The 18254-nt window shown below is 64.1% G+C and overlaps 1 protein-coding gene and 1 long non-coding RNA gene across 8 annotated transcripts; one reads left to right on the forward strand and one right to left on the reverse strand.

Moving 5' to 3' along the window:
* Positions 1–4062: 4062 nt before the first annotated feature.
* On the reverse strand, positions 4063–9028 carry BAK1 (BCL2 antagonist/killer 1). Of its 4 annotated transcripts, XM_058306580.2 has the most exons (7): positions 8892–9027; positions 8074–8174; positions 6964–7037; positions 6531–6674; positions 5821–5840; positions 5402–5582; positions 4063–5325 (listed from the first exon to the last, which is right to left on the reverse strand). In XM_058306580.2, exons 2-7 carry the CDS (start codon positions 8141–8143, stop codon positions 5221–5223), a joined length of 594 nt encoding a protein of 197 aa, XP_058162563.1. In that variant the 5' UTR covers positions 8144–8174; positions 8892–9027; the 3' UTR covers positions 4063–5220. The 4 variants fall into 4 exon arrangements, with proteins under 4 accessions (XP_058162563.1, XP_058162560.1, XP_058162562.1 ...); XM_058306577.2 differs by lacking the exon at positions 5821–5840 and having other exon boundaries at positions 6964–7099; positions 8892–9021; XM_058306579.2 differs by lacking the exons at positions 5821–5840; positions 8892–9027 and adding an exon at positions 8666–8752 and having other exon boundaries at positions 6964–7099.
* LOC111760979 (uncharacterized) lies at positions 7323–13985 on the forward strand. 4 transcript variants are annotated; one of them, XR_002794484.3, is made up of 4 exons: positions 10089–10209; positions 10613–12532; positions 12763–12826; positions 13017–13983. It is a non-coding gene; the product is annotated as an uncharacterized lncRNA (long non-coding RNA). The 4 variants fall into 4 exon arrangements; XR_009187855.2 differs by adding an exon at positions 7323–7689 and having other exon boundaries at positions 9035–10209; positions 10613–13985; XR_011650036.1 differs by having other exon boundaries at positions 10613–13163; positions 13258–13983.
* Positions 13986–18254: the final 4269 nt, after the last annotated feature.

Below are 18254 nucleotides of genomic sequence, written 5' to 3' on the forward strand. Positions count from 1 at the left end.
GAGGTAAATGGAGCAGAGAGGCATACTGATTTATATATATATACATTATGAGTTTTTTTATCCCCCCACCACCACCCCCATTGTCTGCTCTCTGTGTCCATTCACTGTGTGTTCTTCTGCGTCTGCTTGTATTCTCATTAGGTGGCTCCAGGAACTGATCCTGGGACCTTCCGGAGTGGAAGAGAGGTGATTACTCTCTTGTGCCACACATCTCCCTGTTCTGCTGTGTCTTCTTATTTTCTCTCCTCTGTGTCTCTTGTTGCGTCATCTTGGTGCACCAGCTCTCTGCGTCGGCCGGCACTCCTGCACGGGGCCGCACTTCTGCGCAAAGCCGGCGCTCTATGTGGGCCAGCTTGCCCTCAGCAGGAGGCCCTGGGCATCGAACCCTGGACATCGAACCCTGGACTTCCTGTATGGTAGACAGGAGCCCAATTGGTTGAGCCACATCCATTTCCCTGATTTATATATTGATTCCAACTAACGATGCCCACAGAAATGCTACCTGCCACATACCAGATAAACACTCACATGCCCACACACTTAGACACACGTGAACTCACACCATCAGATGAATCCTTTGGTGCCTGCCTTCCCCTGTGGCCAAATCTCACACTCCAGGCGAAGGGAGTCTGGCTTCTGGTGCTTCAGCTCTCGGGGTCTGTCTGAGATTTCTTGTGCTGCCACAACAAAGGACCACGAACTGGCTGGTTCAAACAACAGAAATGTATCCTTTCACCATCTGGCAGCTCTCCAGGAAATCAAAGTGTCGGCAGGGCCAGTGTCCATCTGAAACCTGTAGGCGAGAATCCTTCCTTGCCTCTTCCAGCTTCTGGCGTTTGCCAGCAACCTTGGCTTAGAAATGCATCATTGCAGTCTTTGTCTCCTTGTTTCACGTGTCCTGCTAGGGACCCCTGTCACTGGATTAACAGCCCACCCTGCCCACTGTACTGCAGTATGATCTCCTTTTTACTTAACTAATTCCAACCACAATATTTCCAAATAAGGTCCCGTTCACAGGTACTGGGGCTTAGGACTTACACATATCTTTTTTTTTTTTTAGGTTTATTTATTTATCCCCCCGTCTGTTCTCTTTGTCCATTCTCTGTGTGTTCTTCTGTGTCTGCTTCTCTTCTCTTTAGGCGGCACCAGGAACTGATCCTGGGACCTTCCAGAGTGGGAGAGAGGTGCTCAATCTCTTGCACCACCTCAGCTCCCTGGTGTGCTGCGTCTCCTATTGTCTCTCCTCTGTGTCTCTTTTTGTTGCATCATCTTGCTCTGCCAGCTCTCTGTGTGGGCCAGCACTTCTGTGTGGGGCAGCACTCCATGCAGGTCAGCACTCTGTGTGGGCCAGCACCTGCAAGGACCAGCTCTCCATGCGGCCCACCCTGCCTTCACTAGGAGGCCCCAGGCACTGAACCCTGGACCTCCTATATGGTAGATGGGGGCCCAATCGCTTGAGCCACATCTGCTTCTCCACGTATCTTTTTGGGGAACACAATTCTACCATACAGGGTCCTTTCTCAGAAAAGTCCAGGTTTTGCCCGTGTTTGCCCATCACTTAATCTTGGTTTACGAGGCTGCCCTTCTACCAGACGATTCATTTATACGATGTTCTGGGGCTCTGCTGCTAATCCCAGTGTTCAACAGGCCAGACCACTCTGTTTTGTTCTCTTGTTACCTGGTAGGCTCAGTGTCCCCTCACACCCACCCTTACTTTGCATTTAGATCCCAGGCTGGCATTCAGCCTTACCATATCTTCCAACTAGTGCATGCACCCCAGGAGAAGCTGGGAAGCTGGGCTTTGCTCATTTTCTGGTCTCTGACCTTTGGACAACTCCAGCAATCTTTGATAATGCCATTCTCTCCCTCACACATGCACACAGCCACAACACGACAAGTATCTGTCTGTTGAGATTGAACTAAATCCATATTTTACAATTGTCCTGACTCAGGGGCCTGGACATCCGAGGTGTGTACAACCAAAGAAGGATATGATGGTTTCATTTATTTGAATTAATGAGTGAATTAATTTGAATGCTATTCAGTAGCTCAAACAATTTACTGAGTGATTTAGGCAAAGAGGATTTTTTTTTTCGAATGAAAGGGTTTGGATGTTCGCCCACTGACCCCAAATATACTTTCTTCCGATGAGGCAAAACAGCTAATACGGGAAGGTAACACTGCCAGTGGGGCGGGGACGGTGAGGCCCGCCCACGCAAGGAAGGGCAGGTTTTCACACTCAACTGCAGAGCGGGGCAGGCGGCAGCCGACCGCTGCTCCCTTCCATGGCCTGCCCAAGCTCGGGGCACCAGACGCGAGGAATCCGGCCTGCTTGGTGGAAATGCAGCCAGCGTAGGAAGAACCACCGTTGTGAGGAGAGGAAACAGGCCCTTCAGCTTGAACTTCTGCACTACCTCCAGAACCCGTCCCCGCCCGCCCTGCCTCATCCCGCGTCCCCTCGCTTCGGAACCCAGGAGTTTCCGCAGCTTCCCAGTGCTCTTAGACTTAGGGTTCAGGAACTCCACGTTCGCTGCTGAGCAGAGGGGTGCAGGGGGTCAGGCCAGCACAGGCCCACCCCCTTGGAGCTCCCATGCCTTTCAGGGCGGCGCTGCAATTCCTCTCAGAGGGTCAGTCCACTGCCCACTCGCCTTCCTACTAGCCACGGTTACACGCTTTTACCTCAATGCCTCCAACCGTTCCCACTCTCACAACCCCGAGGGGAGAAGCGGCGTGCGCCGGGGGCTCCGCCCGCGAAAGGGCACGCGGCGGACCCGAAGCCGCGGCGGCCATCTTGGCTCCGGGCAGCCCGCGCGCTTCCGGCCCTGACGCGGGCGGCGCGGCGACTGCGCTCGCGGCCGGGAGAGACCGCCGCTCGGCCCCGCCCCTCGCGACGGGCTTTTGCGCTCAAGCCGGGCCACCCACCCACTGCCCGCTCCCTTTCCTACCCGGGTGACTCCGGGTAGGCACCTCAGTTGCCTTACCCGCAACGCGGGAACTTGAGCCCCTTCTCCCCTCCGCCCACGGGTCACCCACGGTCACCCACTCCATACTGAGTGGGCGTCTATGATAACCCACGTGCCAGCATAAATCCTGGCACGTAGTACGAGCTCAATAAATGTTGCCTGCAAGCTTTTCCTGCCGATTGCAGCCTGCGTTGACGCACCCACCCTTCCAGCCGCCAGTGCCTGCCGCGCTGCCTTCTCCAAGACCACCCGCTCCGCATGGCACCGGGGCGTGGGCTCTGCGAATCATGGCAGGGGTGCCAGGAGCCTGGCAAGCGCCTCCTCGGGACAGTAAAAGTGAAGCTCGCGTCTTTTGGATTTGTCTGTGACCATTTTGGAAGGGCATCAGCAACACCCACGGGGGAGCGGATGTAGCTCAGTGGTTGAGCGCCTGCTTTCCACATACGAGGTCCCGGGTTCAATGCCCCACACCTCCTTCAAAAAAAAATAACAACAACAACGGGCCAGGGTGCCAGGACTGGAAAGACTTTGTAGATTTTGGAACATTGAACCGCCCCCGTGCTTGTTATTTTTATCGCCTTTGGCTGCATCCCCACCGGGCCTGCCGTGCAACATAAAACTCCTAGGATGAAAAGCCCCGTGTGTGTTCTGGCTGTTGGGGGACAAGGGGAGCTAGGACATTGCGTTTCAGGCAGAGCCAGGCGTGGGGGAGCAGGGCTTTTTGGGCCAGTGCCGGTGATGGCCCCAGAGAGGAAGAGGAATTCAGGTCAGGCAAGAGGTGGCCTGGGGGGGGGGGTCCCCAGAGCAGCTGCCCCACCAGCTCCACAGCTGGGGCCCAGCAACCCGAGGCCCCCGACTTCCTAAGTGGGTGGGAAATTGTCTGGAACCCAAGGATTTCGGGACGTGCCCCTGGAGGAAACGGCTAGAGGGAAGGGGGGCGGGAAGCCTTCAGGGCTGCAGCCTGGGGGCAGCCTCTGCGCCGGCGGGCCCAGTTTGAGATCTTACTCAGTGATGAACCAGGGAAGGGCTGGCCCCGCCCAGGTGCCCCAGCCCCAGCCGCTCGCAGACGGGGGCGACAGAGGCTGCAAACAGCGCCAAGCAGGGGATTGCACAGTTTATTTCCAAACACGCACACAGGCCCAGACGGTGGGGAGTGGCCGGGGGTGCCGTCTGCCCTGTGTCCCCTGCCTCCCGCGTCTTTGGCTTAATCCAGAACTTCTCTCTCCTCCCCCCAAATCCCTGGGGTGCAAGATGGGCAAGGTGGGCCTCCCCTCTCGGGCCAAGGGCTCGGCAGGGGAGGCGTGCGGGGGGAGCGGGAGAGTTCAAGTAGTCACGGTTCCCCCCCCTCCAAATTCCACTGCACCCAGGCCAGGACGGAGGGCAGGGGCCAGCTCTGGGCTCCTAGTGCTGCTACGGCCCTGCTCCCCGCCCCCCCGGGGCCTCCGGCGAGCGCCCCGCTCCTTTTCCCTGATAATCCCAGACCTCAGGGCTAAACCCCGGAGTCAGCAAGGAGGGGGCCTGGTGCTCCACCCGCCCGAGAGCCCTGAGGGAGAGGGCGAGAGCGGGAGACCCTCGGCGGGCAGGTGGAGGGGCCCGGCAGGCACGGTCAGGAGGCCCCTGTCCTCCTTGCCCCCCCATCTCCCATCGGGGGGGGGGGCCCAGAATCCCTGAGAGACCAACCGAAAGGCAGTGCGGGGCAGGGGCGCGGGGCTGGGAAGCCGAGCGGGCCCCGTCCCCCCAGCTGCCCGGCTCCCGGGAGAAGTGCTGTGCGGGGAGGGCCGAGGTGGGCTCTGGTCCCGGCGCTACTCTCTGACTTCCCCAACACGTCGAGTCCTGAGGACCCCAGAGGAGCCCGCTGCGCCCACTGCCCAGGTGCCCCGGCCTTGGGCAGAGTGGTGGGACGGGAAGGGAGGCTCCCAAGGGTGCTTTAAAAAGCTAAAACCATCAAAACCGTTCGGGGGAGAAGCGGCCCCCAGCCCCTTGCCTCTGCATCACCCAGCAGGCAGGGCTGGGGAAGGGGGGAGTCCCCGAGAGCTGAGGGAGGGGGCCCGGAGAGGGGGGCCCGTTAGCACCACGTCATGTTGGGAGTCCCTGTAACTCGACTGGCCCCCGGGCAGGGGGCCCCCGAAGCGGAGGGCCCGCTGGCTAAAGCCGCTGGACTCTGGGACTCCCTGCAGGGGAAGGGCGGGAAGGGGAGGAGGGTCCGGCCGAAGTCCAGGCAGGGGGTCTCGAGGATCCCAAGGGGCCCCTGCAGGAGTCAGGACTTGAAGTATCTTCGTACCACAAACTGGCCCAGCAGCACCACGGCCAGGACCAGCAGCACGTTGCGGATGGGGCCGTTGCCCAGGTCCAGGGCTGCCGCCTGCCGGGCAGACGGGCGGTTACGGGGGGGCTGGCGGGGGCGGGCGCCCCGGGGGCGGGGCGGGGCGGGCACTCACCCAGCCGCCGCGCTGCGCGATCCACCGGGCGATGCCGTGCTGCAGCATGAAGTTGGCCACGAAGCTGGCCACCTGGCCCAGGAAGCCGGTCAGGCCGCGCTGGTAGACGTGGATGGCCAGGCGGTAGCCGAAGCCCAGCAGGGCCACCACGCGGCCCCAGTTGATGCCGCTCTCGAACAGGCTGCGGGCAGAGCGTCCAGCCCGGTCGGTCCACAGCCCCGGGCCGCCCGGCCGCCCTCCTGCCCCTGAGCCAGAAAGCAGAGAGGCTCAGCCCAGGGTCAAGGCCACACAGGCCGCCCCTGCCCGGCCTCGATCGGGAAGAGGCCGGTTCTCTGCGACAGGAGAAAGCACAGAGGGCACGGGAGCCGGATGCTGCTGCGGGGGTGTGGCCCCCCCATTCTGTGGGTGTGGGGGATTACCTGCGGGCGTTGCTGCTGGCCTGGCAGCAGGAAGGACAGCACAGAGAGAGGACAGAAGACGAGTTAGGTCAGGCCCAGGGCCGCGCGGCGGCGGGGGCCGGGGAGGGCCTCCGAGGACGCCGGCGGCGCTTTTGGCTCTGGGTCCTCAGCGCAGCTGACACCCGCTCCTCCCTTACCCCCGGCCGCGGCCTCCCCTGCCGCGAGCCCCCTAGCTCAGGTGGTGACAGTGGCTACCATTTCCCAGGCGTGGGCAGTGACCACTTTACAGACAACGGCCCTGAGGCCCGGACAAGGCCACTAAGGGGCCAGGCTGGGATTTGCGCCCAGGCCTTTAAGCACCGCGCCAGCCCGCCTCTCGGATGTCAGCTGACGGCACCTGTAAGTCATTTCCGGGGTCTGGTGGAAGTCAGCGGCCTTCCCATTTCCGTGTGAAATGTGGTTCCAGACAGGAAGGGCAGCTGTCTTCCCGCTGGCCACCCGCCCCCCCCACGGCCCCTCCCCCGCAGGTCCTCGGCATCAGGGCCCTCTAAGACCCGTGAGCTCATGCACAAAAGGTGGGGAGACCGCGCCCCAGAGAGAGGGGCCCCAGACCACCTGGACAGGAAGCAGAAGGCCGTGGGGCCCCGCGCCGGGGAGCCTGCCCCGGGGGGGGGCACGGAGGGCCGGTGCCAGCGCGCGGAGGCGGTGCCCGGGCGGGCAGGCGGCGGTACCTGCAGGCGATCTTGGTGAAGTACTCGTAGGCATTCCCCGGCGTGGGCTGCAGCGTCTGCAGCATGGCCTGGAACTCGGCGTCGAAGCGCTGGTTGATGTCGTCGCCGATGATGGCCAGCTGCCGCCCCACCTGCCCCATGGTGCTGCGGGAGCACGCGGCAGCGGTGAGCGGGCAGCCGCGCGGTGCCCTCAGGGCCCCCGGCCCCGAGCCCCTCTCCCTGCGGCCTCCCGTGCCGCGTTCTCAGCACGCGGGGGCTGGGCCCAGGGGCGAGGCGCCAGCACGGGCCAAAAGAGAACGCGGGTCCCCGATGGGAGTGGGGGTTCCCAAAGGAAAAAGGAAGCGCGGCGGGGGCGGGACGAGCTCCCCGGGGCCTCGCCAGCTCCCGGGACCTCCCTGCGGACGTCCCCGCCAGCCCCGGGGGCGCTGCTTACCTGCTGGGCTCGAGCGCCACAGCCGCCATCTCTGGGTCGGCGGGCGCAGCCGCCCCCTCGGCCTCCTGCTCCTGCTGATGGCGGTAAAAGGCGTAGCTGCAGAAAACCTCCTGTGTGTCCTGGGCCACCTGCTTCTCTGAGGAGCAGAGCTGGGGGTCAGGGGGCAGGGCTGGCCCCCAGGGACCTCAACCTTGGCGTGGCCCGCTCCTCCTCGGGGACACAGCCGTCCCCTCCCCCAGACAGAAGCAGCCCCCTCCCACCCCGCGCTAGCGCACCTCCCGCCTGCTCGGTGCCGTGTCCTGTGCCGGCACTTTTCATCTCATCCTCCCCAGGGCCTCGTGGCAGTGGGTGATCCCCATTGGACAGATGGGGCAACCGAGGCACAGAAAGTTTACGGAACTCGCCCAAAGTTCCACAGCTAAAATAAGAACAGGCACTTGGGTTCCCAAATCTATTACTATTTAGTCTGTATAAGGTACGCTTTCCTCGTGGCTTTGGGGAACGTGGGAAGCAGATTTGAAACCGTGGCTCCAGGCCTAGAAAAGTCACGTAGGGAAATAGCGACAGAACCGGGGCCTGAACCCAAAGTCCAGGACTTTGGACCGGGGCAGCGGGCCCTGGCGCCAGGCTTCCCCGGCCATCCCGTGGCAAGGGAAGGACAGACGAGGGACAGACAGACGAGGGAAGCGAGGGAAGGATGGACGGACGTCTTACTTCCTGCCCCAGGTACAACAATCGCTTTCCCAGTTTAGCTGACCCGACTTGGTGATAAGCCAGTTTACTTCCTTATTTCCCTGACTGCCGGGCTGCTTTCCTCCTGCCTTGACCCCCAGTCCCGCCCCTGGAGGGAGCTGAGTGCGGTCGAGGTGAGGCCCTGGGACGGCCCGTGCCCCCTTCCCAGGGCCCCCGCCCCCCGCCCCTCCGCCCCCTCCCCGGGCCCAGCCCCACGGCAGCCCAGCTCCCAAGCCCGACGGGCCGCCTGCTCCGGGCAGGGGGATACTTCTCTCCTTTATCTGAGTGGGGAAGCGGAGGCAGGACAGCCCGGCCGGCCCGCTGCTGCTCAGGCAGTCCCGGGAGCTGTGGGATGGTGAGGAGGCAGGAAGCCCTTACCAGAGGCGGAGGGCTCGGTGGGCTTTCCGCAGTCCTGCGGGGGCGGGCCCGGGCCTTGTTCCGACGCCATGTTTCAGGCCCCAGCGGAGGACAGCGTCAGCCTGCGGGGGTGGGTGAGAAGCAGCACAGGGGGTCACAGGCCCGGCGGCCCGCCACGGGGAGGGCTGCCCGAGGGGGAGACCCCAGGCCCCGCTCCGGCCGCCTCCTACGCCACCGGCGTGGGTCCCAGTGCGGTGTGCTGGCAGAATCGGAACTCAGCACTTCCCTGGCCACCCTGCAGGGGAGACTGCGGTGGGAAAGGCGAGGCCACAAGGGCGCGCGGAGGTCACAGCCAGGGTTCACGCCCAAGCCGCTGCACCCCACTCCCGGGCGGGGGGCCGGTCTCGGAGGCCCACGCGTGCCCCCTCCCAGCCCGCGACCCGAAAGGGCCGTTCAGACGGCCCCTCGGCCCGTCAGAGACACGTTTTCCCAGCTCAGGCACGTAAGCCAACAAGCATTTCCTGAGCACCGACGGTATACTCTACCACTTAGGCACTCCTGCTGGGTGTTGGGCCTTGAAAAACCCTGACCAGCCACGGAAGCACCATCATACCCATTTTATAGGTGGGACCGGCGAGGCTCGAGGCCACACAGCCGCTCAGGGAGACTCAGGCAGGGTCCCCGAATCTTCAGGAGTCCAGAAACTCAACACTCATTTAAGACGGGTTTTCCAGGGCGTGTGGCCTTCCGAGGACGTCCTTCCCGCAGCAACTTTCCTCCTCCCTTCACTTCCTGTCTGCCCCCCATCCTGCCGCGGGCTCGGGGCCCTCTCCACGTACCTGCTCTGCCCCCAGCCCCTGCTCTCCTGTCGGCCCAGGCCCGGCCGCTGCCCGCTCCAGCAGAGCTGCTCTGTGAACCCTCGAGAGAGGGAGTACTTCCTGGACAGGCGCTCTTTCGCTTTCTATTTGCACCCCCTTTATAGCAAAGCTACAAGCTCTTCCATCGCCAGAATAAGAAGAAATCTACTTTTCGGCCCCGAAGCTGCCTTAAGCACTCTGGCGAAAACCGGCCCCCCTCCTGTCCCTGGGGAGGGCGCAGCCCCACCCTGCCCCCAGCAGCCCCCTCCTCCTCTCCGGCCCCAGCCTGGTCTGGGAAGGAGGGGCGCCTGGACCACTCTGCGCTCCGCCCTTGTCCCCCCACCCCGGGCCTTGTTAAAACTGACCTTTGCCTGCACTCCGCCACCCCCGCCATCAGCCCCCCTGCCCTGGCACCCCTAGGACCCAGGGACGGAGGATGCGGAGTGTACCCCTGGCTCCCTCTGCGGCACCCCGGGGGCTGGCTCAGCCGGGGAGCAGGCAGGGCCTCAGGCGGCCCCGGCGGCCTGTCCCCACTTACCCCTGCCCCCCGTCCCAGGCAGCCCAGCTTCCTGGTAAGGGGGCTCCACGCCACCCACGCCCGCTCCCCTCGTTGGGCCAGCTGCCCCCGGCAGGACGTTCCCAGGGCAGCTGCCTGGTCTAGGGCGCCGGGGGCGGCAGGAAGCCCCTCCGGTCTCCCCCTTGCCCTTGGCCCCGGCCTGAGCCCATCCCCCCGACTGCCGCAGGACCGGGGGTCCCCACCGTGGCCGGCGCGGCCACAGGGAGCCCTGGCGCTGTCGGGCCCCGGCAGGGGTGCCCGGGCACGTCCTGCAGGCAGCGCCCCCCACCTGGCTCCCCCCGCCCTGCCTCGCCTGCGCTGGGTGGGGCAGCGCGGCAGGATGGGCAGGACCCCCTTACCTGCCCCCGTCCTGGCCTCGATGTGGAGCGGGGCTCCGCAGGGCCGAGGCCCCGGGTCCGGGGGGCTGCGCGGGTCCCGGGGACTGCGCGGGTCTGGGAGCTGCGCGGGTCCGGGAGCTGCGCGGGTCGGGGGCTGCGCGGGTCCCGGGAGCAGGGCGCCGAGCCGGCTTCCAGGACGGGCGCCCGTCACCGCCCTCCCGTAGCCACGACAGCCGGACCCGGTCCGGGCGCGAGCGGCGGGCAGATCATAGAGGCGCGGCTGCGCGGCCCCGCTCAGCTCCCTCTAGAGGAAGCTCTCTGCGGCCGCCGAGGCGGGGGCCGGGCTGGGCCAGGGAGCAGGAGGGATCCTGAGGTGAGGCCGCACCCCGAGGCCGAGGCCAGGCCGGTGAGCTGGAGGGACGCTGAGGCCAAGGCCCGACCTGGCTGGGGAGCGGGAGGGACCCCGAGGCGCGGGCCGCATCCCCAGGCTGAGGCCAGGCCGGGGAGCGGGAGGGACCCCGAGGCGGGGGCCGCACCCCCAGGCCGAGGCCTGGCCGGGAGCGGGAGGGACCCCGAGGTGGGGGCTGGCCCCCCAGGCTGAGGCCTGGCCGGGGAGCGGGAGGGACCCCGAGGCGGGGGCCGCACCCCCAGGCTGAGGCCGGGCCCGGGGAATGGGAGGGACCCCGAGGCGGGGGCCGCACCCCCAGGCCGAGGCCTGGCCGGGCCCCAGCGGAGCCCAGCAGGCGGCCCGCCTCCCATCCCGGGTCCCCAGGCCTCACCCTCGATCATTCCTCCTCTCCGTCCATCAGCATCATGGAGAGAGAGCCAAGGAGGCCAAGCTGCTCGGGCGGCCCCGCGAGCCCCGTCCTTTAACAGCCGCGTCCCGTGGAATCTCCTCCGCCGTCCCCGCGCAGTGCTGATGGCTGGGTCCACTCTACAGAGCACGCTGAGGCTCCGCTGGGCCGGGAGCGGGGCTTACCATCAGCCGGGTCCGTGGGTGCCGTGGGGAAGGAGAGGAAGTCGAGGTTCAGCCTGGGGTGGCATCTCAGGGGTCCTTGGAGCTAGGACACCCCGAAGGGGCTGGGAGGGGAAGGGCGACGGGGAGCTCGGCGACGGCTGACGGCAGAGCTGGGGGCCGGGGCGAGGCGGGGGGCACAGGCTGCCCGGCCACGGGGCACGGTCCTCGAGGCCAGGACACGCCGGCAAGGGCTGGCCAGGGGGTCGCAGCGCGTGCAGAGTCCTCAGGAGCCCCCTCCCCCATTCTGGGGGTCAGACCCCCGCCCGGCCTCCCCTGTCCATCCCCTGCCAGGCCTCCTGGGACCCTCACCAACTCCCCTTCCCCAAAGGCTTCACTCCCCGGCTGCCCGCCGACCACCCACTCCTGCCCTTGCCTCGTCACACCCCACCCTCCACGCCCTCCCCACTCCTTTCCACGCCCCCATGACCCCCTGCCCCCGCACCCCGACCTTTGCCTTCTTGAACTCCTGGAAGTTTCCGTCTGGAGGTTTTCATCTGAAAACTGTGCCTGTGCTCAATCAGTTGGTCCTGGGGAGGCCGCTATGGCCCCTCCCTCAGAGTCGGGGTCCCCCAGGATGGAGGCCCCAACTCCGACCCCCCAATCCCGAATTTTGGGCTGCTCCTCTGTGTTCTGCTTTTTCCGTAGCCTGGTGGGGAGCAAGAGAAGCCCGGGGAGCCCCTGCAAGGCCCCGGCAGGGGGCTGGGCCTGTCCCCCCCCAAAGCAGGTCGTCGTTCCCCGACGTGGACCGGCCGGCCCCGCTGCCCCCCGCCCTCTTGGGGGCCGTGCCCAGGGGCCCTCGGTGGCACGACCCCTCAGGGCTGGGGCTGGGGGGCAGGGGCCTCAGACCCCGCCTCCGAGGAGGTCCCTGGAGGCGCGAGGCACGGCGGGGAGGTGACATCAGTCTTGCGCAGAAGAGGCCGGAGGCACTGGGGCACCCGTCAGAGGAGGAGGGCGGGCAGCAGGGCAGGTGTGGGGCACAGGGGCCTCGGGGGGGGGGGGGTGGGCTGTGGGGGGGCCCTGGGGAGGAAGGGGCCTGGGCCAGAGGTGCTGGGAAGAAGCCGGGGCGTCTGGCAGGGAAGGCTCTGGCCTGAGATGGGGGCGGCTCCGGGAATGGGGGTCCTCGGACGGCTGGGGCGCGCCTGGCGGGGGGGAGGGCCAGGCATGGAAACACCAAGGGGAGGGAGGGGCCTGCAGATGGGGCTCCCCCCACAGAGGGTTGTGGATGGCCGCCAAAGAGCAAAGGGTGCGCCATCCTGCCCCCGCCCGCCTGCCGCTCCAGGCTGCTCTCCTCGGCCCCCACGTGGGCCACCGCTGCGAGGAAGGGGCCGCCCGCTCTGCCACCAGCGCCTCTTCACCTCAGCAGGCAGGCGCAGCTCCTCTACGGCCTGCGGGGGCCCGGGGCCACGCGGGGGGGCCCGCCCACCCCCCACCTGACTGTGCTTTGGGGTCGGGGAGCACTTTGCCAGGCCCTCGAGGTGGGGAGCGATGGGGGCGCTGGAGGTCACGCCCAAGGCCGTCACCGGGAGGTGGAGTGCCTGCTGGACGGTGAGGGTGGCGGCCCAGGCGTGGAAGGGATGCCAGAAGCGGGCCTCCTTCCCCTACAAGTCTTCAGGGCTGTGGGGCCTGGTGGGACTGCGGCCCAGTGTGAGGAGCCAGACGGCCCGGGTTCGAATCCCAGTTCACCCACGCCAAGCTGTGTGACAGTGGCAAGGTGCTCAACCTCTCTGTGTCTCCGAGTCCCGGTCTGTAAAATGGGATCTACTGCTTCCTTAGAGGGTGGTTGCAAGGATTAAATGAGGTGCTATTTTGTAAAGTCTAGAATGGTGCCGGACACATGGCAGGTGCTTGCTAAAGGAAGGAAACCCCGCCCCCAGCTCAGACTTCCGGGGAGGGCCTGGGTACCCCCACCAGCCCACAGTAGTGTCCCCCATTCCTGCTCAGACTCCGGACTGGCCTCCTCGAGGGCGCGGCAGCTCCCTGGAAGCGCCTCTTCAGCTTGGCCAAGGTCTGGGCAGCTGAGTGGGGGGCGGGGGAGCTCCCCATGGCTGGATCCCAGGGTGGGGGCTTCCACCAGGGCAGCAGGCCCCCTTCTTAGCCCTTTGGGGGCCGTTCCCTCCTGCTCCCTGTTCTGTCTGGGGACAAGGGGCGGCAGACGTGGGGCCCCCGGCCTCCTCACCTGCCGGGGCCTGCCTCAGTTTCCTTTCAAGTAAGGCTTGCCTGGCGAGGAGCAGAGAGCCGAGGGAGAGGAGAAGGAAGGCGAGGGCAACTCATTCAGCCTCCCTGCCCCAGGCACTGTCACCCTCCAGTCGCCACTGCACAAGACTTCTAGGTCCACAGGCACGGTGGGTAAAGCGGCGCCCTCTCCCCTGCGGCCCCCAGCCCCAGGGAGCCCCACTCCAGCTGCGCTCGGGGTGTGATACCAGTTCCCACCACCAGGTGGTACCAGAGGACCTAAGATGACCGCTGAGCTGAGGGCGGGGGGCCGGCGGCCAGGGGCGGCGCTGGAGTGGGGTGCTGCTGCTGAAACTGAGAGAGGGGCCGCCCCGCTTTGGGTTTGTGATTGGGGCTGGGGCTCGTCAAACACCAGCCTTTTCCCAGCCTCAGGCTTCTGACTCCTCGGTGGCCCCTTCCAGCCCTTGTTTTCCTATCACTCATTGCTGCGACAGCACCGAGGGGCCCCTCCCAGGGCAGCCCCCATGCCTTAGGGGCAATAACGTAATATGGGGAGGTGGGTTTGGCTCAACGGATAGAGCGTCCACCTACCACATGGAGGGTTCAGGGTTCAAACCCCGGGCCTCCTGACCCGTGTGGAGCTGGCCCATGCGCAGTGCTGATGTGCACAAGGAGTGCCCTGCCACGCAGGGGTGTCCCCCGTGTAGGGGAGCCCCACGCGCAAGGAGTGCGCCTGTAAGGAGAGCCGCCCAGCGCGAAAGAAAGTGCAGCCTGCCCAGGAATGGCACTGCACACACGGAGAGCTGACACAGCAAGATGACGCAACAAGAAACACAGATTCCCAGTGCTGCTGACAAGAATGCAAGTGGTCACAGAGGAACACACAGTGAATGGACACAGAGCAGACAACAGGGGGTCGGGGGGAAGGGGAGAGAAAAAAATTAAAAATTAAAAATTTTTTTAAAAACCATGATTTTTAAAAAAGTCATTGTTAACATTTACCTAGCTGTTACTAAGAATGCTTCGCTTAATGCCACATTACAATTCTAGACATTAGGTCCTGTTAGTAATCGCCACTTCCCTGTGAGGAACAGAAAGGTTAATCAACTTGTCCAAGGTCACACAGCTAGTAAGTGACAGAGCTGGGACTTGAGCCCAGCCAGTCTGGGTTCCAGCTCCATGCTCCTGAGCTGGTGGCAGGACGGGGCACAGACATGTGCCTTCCTCAAGAGACGCACAGATATTGCAGGTGGCAGCCCACGGCAAGTGGGCTTCCTGGGAGACAGGGTGGGGGGGAGACGCCTGCTGGTTCCAGGGCATGGAAGAACGGGTGATAGCTGGGAGCCAGCAGGGACGGTGCAGGGCGGAGTTTCCAAGAGCGGGAGCTGCCGCCTCTTCGGGCCCTGGCAGTTGGGCCACCCCACTCCCGCCTGTGCCGGGTCCTCTCCGGCTCTCGGGGTTCGTGGAGCCGGAGTTGAAGAAGCTTCTGGCAGTAGCCCGGGAGTCCCACCTCCGGAAGACATGCAGCCACGGCGTTCTGGAGCTGCTGACCCGGCCACAGAGCACGCCGGAGGAGGCGGGCGTGCTGCTCGGTCAGCGGCGCCGGACCACTGACCCCGGCTGCGGTGCTGGGCAAAGGGGGGCGCCTCCCGCCTCCACAGGGCCCTGAGCCCCGGCTGCAGCCCCGCTGCCTGGGTGCCCACGGTCCCTTCTTGGCGATCACGACCTCGGCCCCTGTGCTTGGACACACACATCTCCATCCAGCTGTCCACCTCTCATTTGACTCAGAGTCAGGCTGTCTTTTTTTATAATATAGCATCTCTCCCTACCTGAGATGGTGCCCTCATCTGTTTCCTCGTTGTCTTTGCTCCTTGTTTGTGCTCATTGTTTTTGCTTGATGTCTGCTCGTTGTTGGTTTTCTTTAGGAGGCACCAGGAACCGAACCCAGGACCTCCCATGTGGGAGGCGGGCACCCAACTGCTCAAGCCACACCCTTTCCCCAGGCTGTCCACTTTTTTTTTTAAGATTGAGCCATTTTAATAATTTAAAGACAAAACACAACGCATCACATTTCCTTTATCATCTATAATTCAGATATATCACAATAGTCTAAGATCAACAGATAACCCCTCGCCCATGAGCAAAGAATTTAACTGAGACACTGAAGGTGAATGCTGGAGACCGAAGTTCCCGCTGTAAGTCACAGGTCTCCCATTCAAACATTCTCCAGAGCTTTTGGTTTCAGTTTGTTAAAGTGTTTTACAGGAAGTTCTTTAAAATAGTTTCATGCCAGACACCAGGCTCCTATGATGATATATGGCTCCATGAAATGTGTGTTTCCTTCTGACTCATAGTACTAGAAAGTGAATTTTGTCTTTCTGTTGGCACAGAGAAGTAAAAGTATCAGTCAGATTCCTTTAGTAAGAAATGAGGGGAAAAAGAGGAAAAGAAAGATGTGGGCTGTGCTGGGCGCTAGTTTCTATTTGTCTTTTCAAGGATGTGGCTTCAGAAGAGTTCACATTCATGCCACTACAAGGATTAGAATTAGTAATCTCTTCTTTTCTTAGAAGATAAAAAGGAAAATACCCAATGGACATAAACATAGTCAAGTTCTTTTTGGTATGTATATATATTTTAACCGCAGGTCAATTATTTTCCCCAAATAAAAGATACAAAATGAACATATAATTGGGATGGTAACTCTGTTGGACATTCCAATTCATCCAGTCACTTGTCCCCCATAAAGGAAAGTGGGGGAAGCAGATTTGGCTCAACAGATAGAGCATCTGCCTACCACATGGGAGGTCCAGGGTTCAAACCCTGGGCCTCCTTGACCCGTGTGGAGCTGGCCCATGCGCAGTGCTGATGCACGCAAGGAGTGCCCTGCCACGCAGGGGTGTCCCCGCACAGGGGAGCCCCACACGCAAGGAGTGCGCCCTGTAAGGAGAGCCGCCCGGTGCAAAAGAAAGTGCAGCCTGCCCAGGAATGGCGCCGCACACATGGAGAAATGACACAACAAGATAATGCAGCAAAAAGAGACACAGATTCCCGTGCCGCTGACAACAACAGAAGCGGACAAAGACGATGCAGCAAATAGACACAGAGAACAGACAACCGGGGCAGGGGGGAGAAAGATAAATAAATAAATAAATCTTTAAAAAAAACAAAACTGGCCGTGCTCCATCGGAGTGGAAACCTCTCTCGCCGTGTTCTGTGTGCGGTGCTCTTTGTTGACATGCCATCTTTAGAAGACAGCCCTGCATCACGAACCTGGACGGGCAGGCCCCCAGATGTCCTTCCATCTGCCGCGAGTCCGGCACGCTTCGGTCTTCTTGAAATGCATGCGAGGCCAGGACGTGGGCGCAGCGCTGTGGGTGGCCTGGCGCAGACCTCGCCTTCCTTCCCACACTTGCCTTCGGTCGTGCGGATGTGTGGGTTTCCTCCCACATGCCCGGCACGGTGCGGGGAAGTCTGCGTCCTCCCCGTTCTGTCTGTTCCAGGTGTTGGGACCCGGACAGGTCGCCGTCCCGGGGGCGCCCGGAGGCCCGGGCTGTCCATTTTTAAGCCAAAACGTTGCCTCCGACGTGCTGCGCGGCCTTGGCAAGCCCCTTCTGCTCTCCGGGCCGGGGTCCTCGTCTGGACGATGAGAGGATTTGTCCGGACGGGCTGCGAGGCTCTCCTGGGCTTGGGAATTCACGGGATGTTGCCCTTTTTCCTTCTCCACGCACGCCCGCTCCCACTCCCGGGACACCCGCGGGCCCAGGGGAGCTTCCCCCGAGTCGGGCCGCCTCCCGCCTCTCCCAGCACCTGCGGGATCCACGGTGGGAAACGGTGCCCACGCGCCTTCTGAGGAGCGACCATGCCCCCCGCCGCGCGTTCTTTCCTTCCGTGAGCCTGCGCCCCGTGGGGGTCCGTGGCTCGGAAGGGAAAGAGCCCCCGGCGTGGAGCGCGTTTGGTCACTTTGGCCGACACGGCTGCGCCTCAGCCGCATCACGCGGGCTTGTCGGCTCCGGCAGGGCTTTCTGGGTTCGAGTCTCCTGTCCTCCCTCCTTCTCCCCTCCTTCCCTTCCAGAATGTTCCCTGTGCTCAGGGCCACAGCCCTGGGGGAGCCCTAGTGCCGTGGAGCCTAGTGAGCCTCTGGGAGGCGGCGAGCGAGGCCCGGCCTCGCCTCGGGCTCAGAGCTGCCTCCCGATGGCTGGTCGTGGGTGTGTCGAGGGGCTTGTCCTGTCCCCACCCCCACCTGCTCTCCTCTCTGCCCTCAGGGACCCCAGCTGAGGGGGAGGGAGCTGCCCCCCTCTCTTCAGGGAATGCTGGGCCTGGGGGAGGGGCGCCGAGGCAGCTGTCGCAGCAGCACCCGGGCGGGAGGGAAGGGCGCAAAGCCCCCGAGGCGGCGCGTCCAGCACACAGGGACGGAGGGGGCGGGGGTGGGGGGGGCCCGCCTGGCTCCTGGGGCTTCCAGGGACCCCTGCCCTCGGAGGGAGAAGGAGCCTTCCATAAAATGGCGGGGGAGAGGGCGGCTGGGGTGGGGGGGACTGAGCCAGCTGTGCGGATGTGGGAGGCGTGGGGACTTTTCAGGGTGCAGAGCAGGGAGGAGGGGAGCCCAAAGGCGCCGAGGCATCTTCCTCCACCCCCCCGTCTGCCCCCAGCACCTGTTCCTGGAGGAGACGCACGAGCTGGGAAACTGGCCTCCAGGAGGAAGCTGGGGCACCCTTGGGCCTGCCCTGCCTGTCTCTGGAATGGGGGTCTTCCCCTCTTCTCAGGGCACATCCGGGGAACCCCGAGACCCGGGCGGCTTGGGATGAACAGTGTCCTGTCTGCGGGGTGGGCCGTCCAGCAGGCTCGGCCCGCACTAATGGAAACGCGTTTCCCTTGGCCTGGCCTGCTGCCTGTCCCCCATCCCCTGCCCGGAGCAGGCCCGGTCTCCGCAGGGTCCCCGGTCTGGGCCACGCGGGGCTGCAGAGCCCTGGGCTCGGGCAGAGGCCCCGGGGCAGGGTCCGAGGGGGTGGACCGCAGCTTTGGGGGGCCTGACCTGGGCTGGGGCGGGGCCCACCGTGTGGGGTCCCGGGGAGCCCCCACACGCACAGGTCCTGCCCGCGAGGAGGCGCGCCCCCCGACTGCGCCCCCCGTCCCCGGGCCACGCTGGTGGCCTCACCGGGAGGATCCGGGAATTCTCCGGCAGGAAGTCCCTGCCCAGCCGGCCCAGGGACAAAGCCAGGAAAGCAGGCCTGGGGCCGGGGGGCCGCCTCCGCTCTTTAAGGCCC

The sequence above is a fragment of the Dasypus novemcinctus genome, chromosome 11 (genome assembly GCF_030445035.2).
Source record: "Dasypus novemcinctus isolate mDasNov1 chromosome 11, mDasNov1.1.hap2, whole genome shotgun sequence".
Lineage (NCBI taxonomy): Eukaryota > Metazoa > Chordata > Mammalia > Cingulata > Dasypodidae > Dasypus > Dasypus novemcinctus.

Bases quoted from the DNA above. Each gene is read 5' to 3' on its own strand.
- BAK1 (XM_058306577.2), bottom strand. From the start codon at position 8,143: ATGGCGTCGGAACAAGGCCCGGGCCCGCCCCCGCAGGACTGCGGAAAG. The intron at 5,583-6,530 runs GTACCGCCGCCT...CTCTGCCCGCAG, and splicing joins TTCACCAAGATCGCCTGCAG to CCTGTTCGAGAGCGGCATCA. The intron at 5,326-5,401 runs GTGAGTGCCCGC...TCTGCCCGGCAG, and splicing joins TCGCGCAGCGCGGCGGCTGG to GCGGCAGCCCTGGACCTGGG.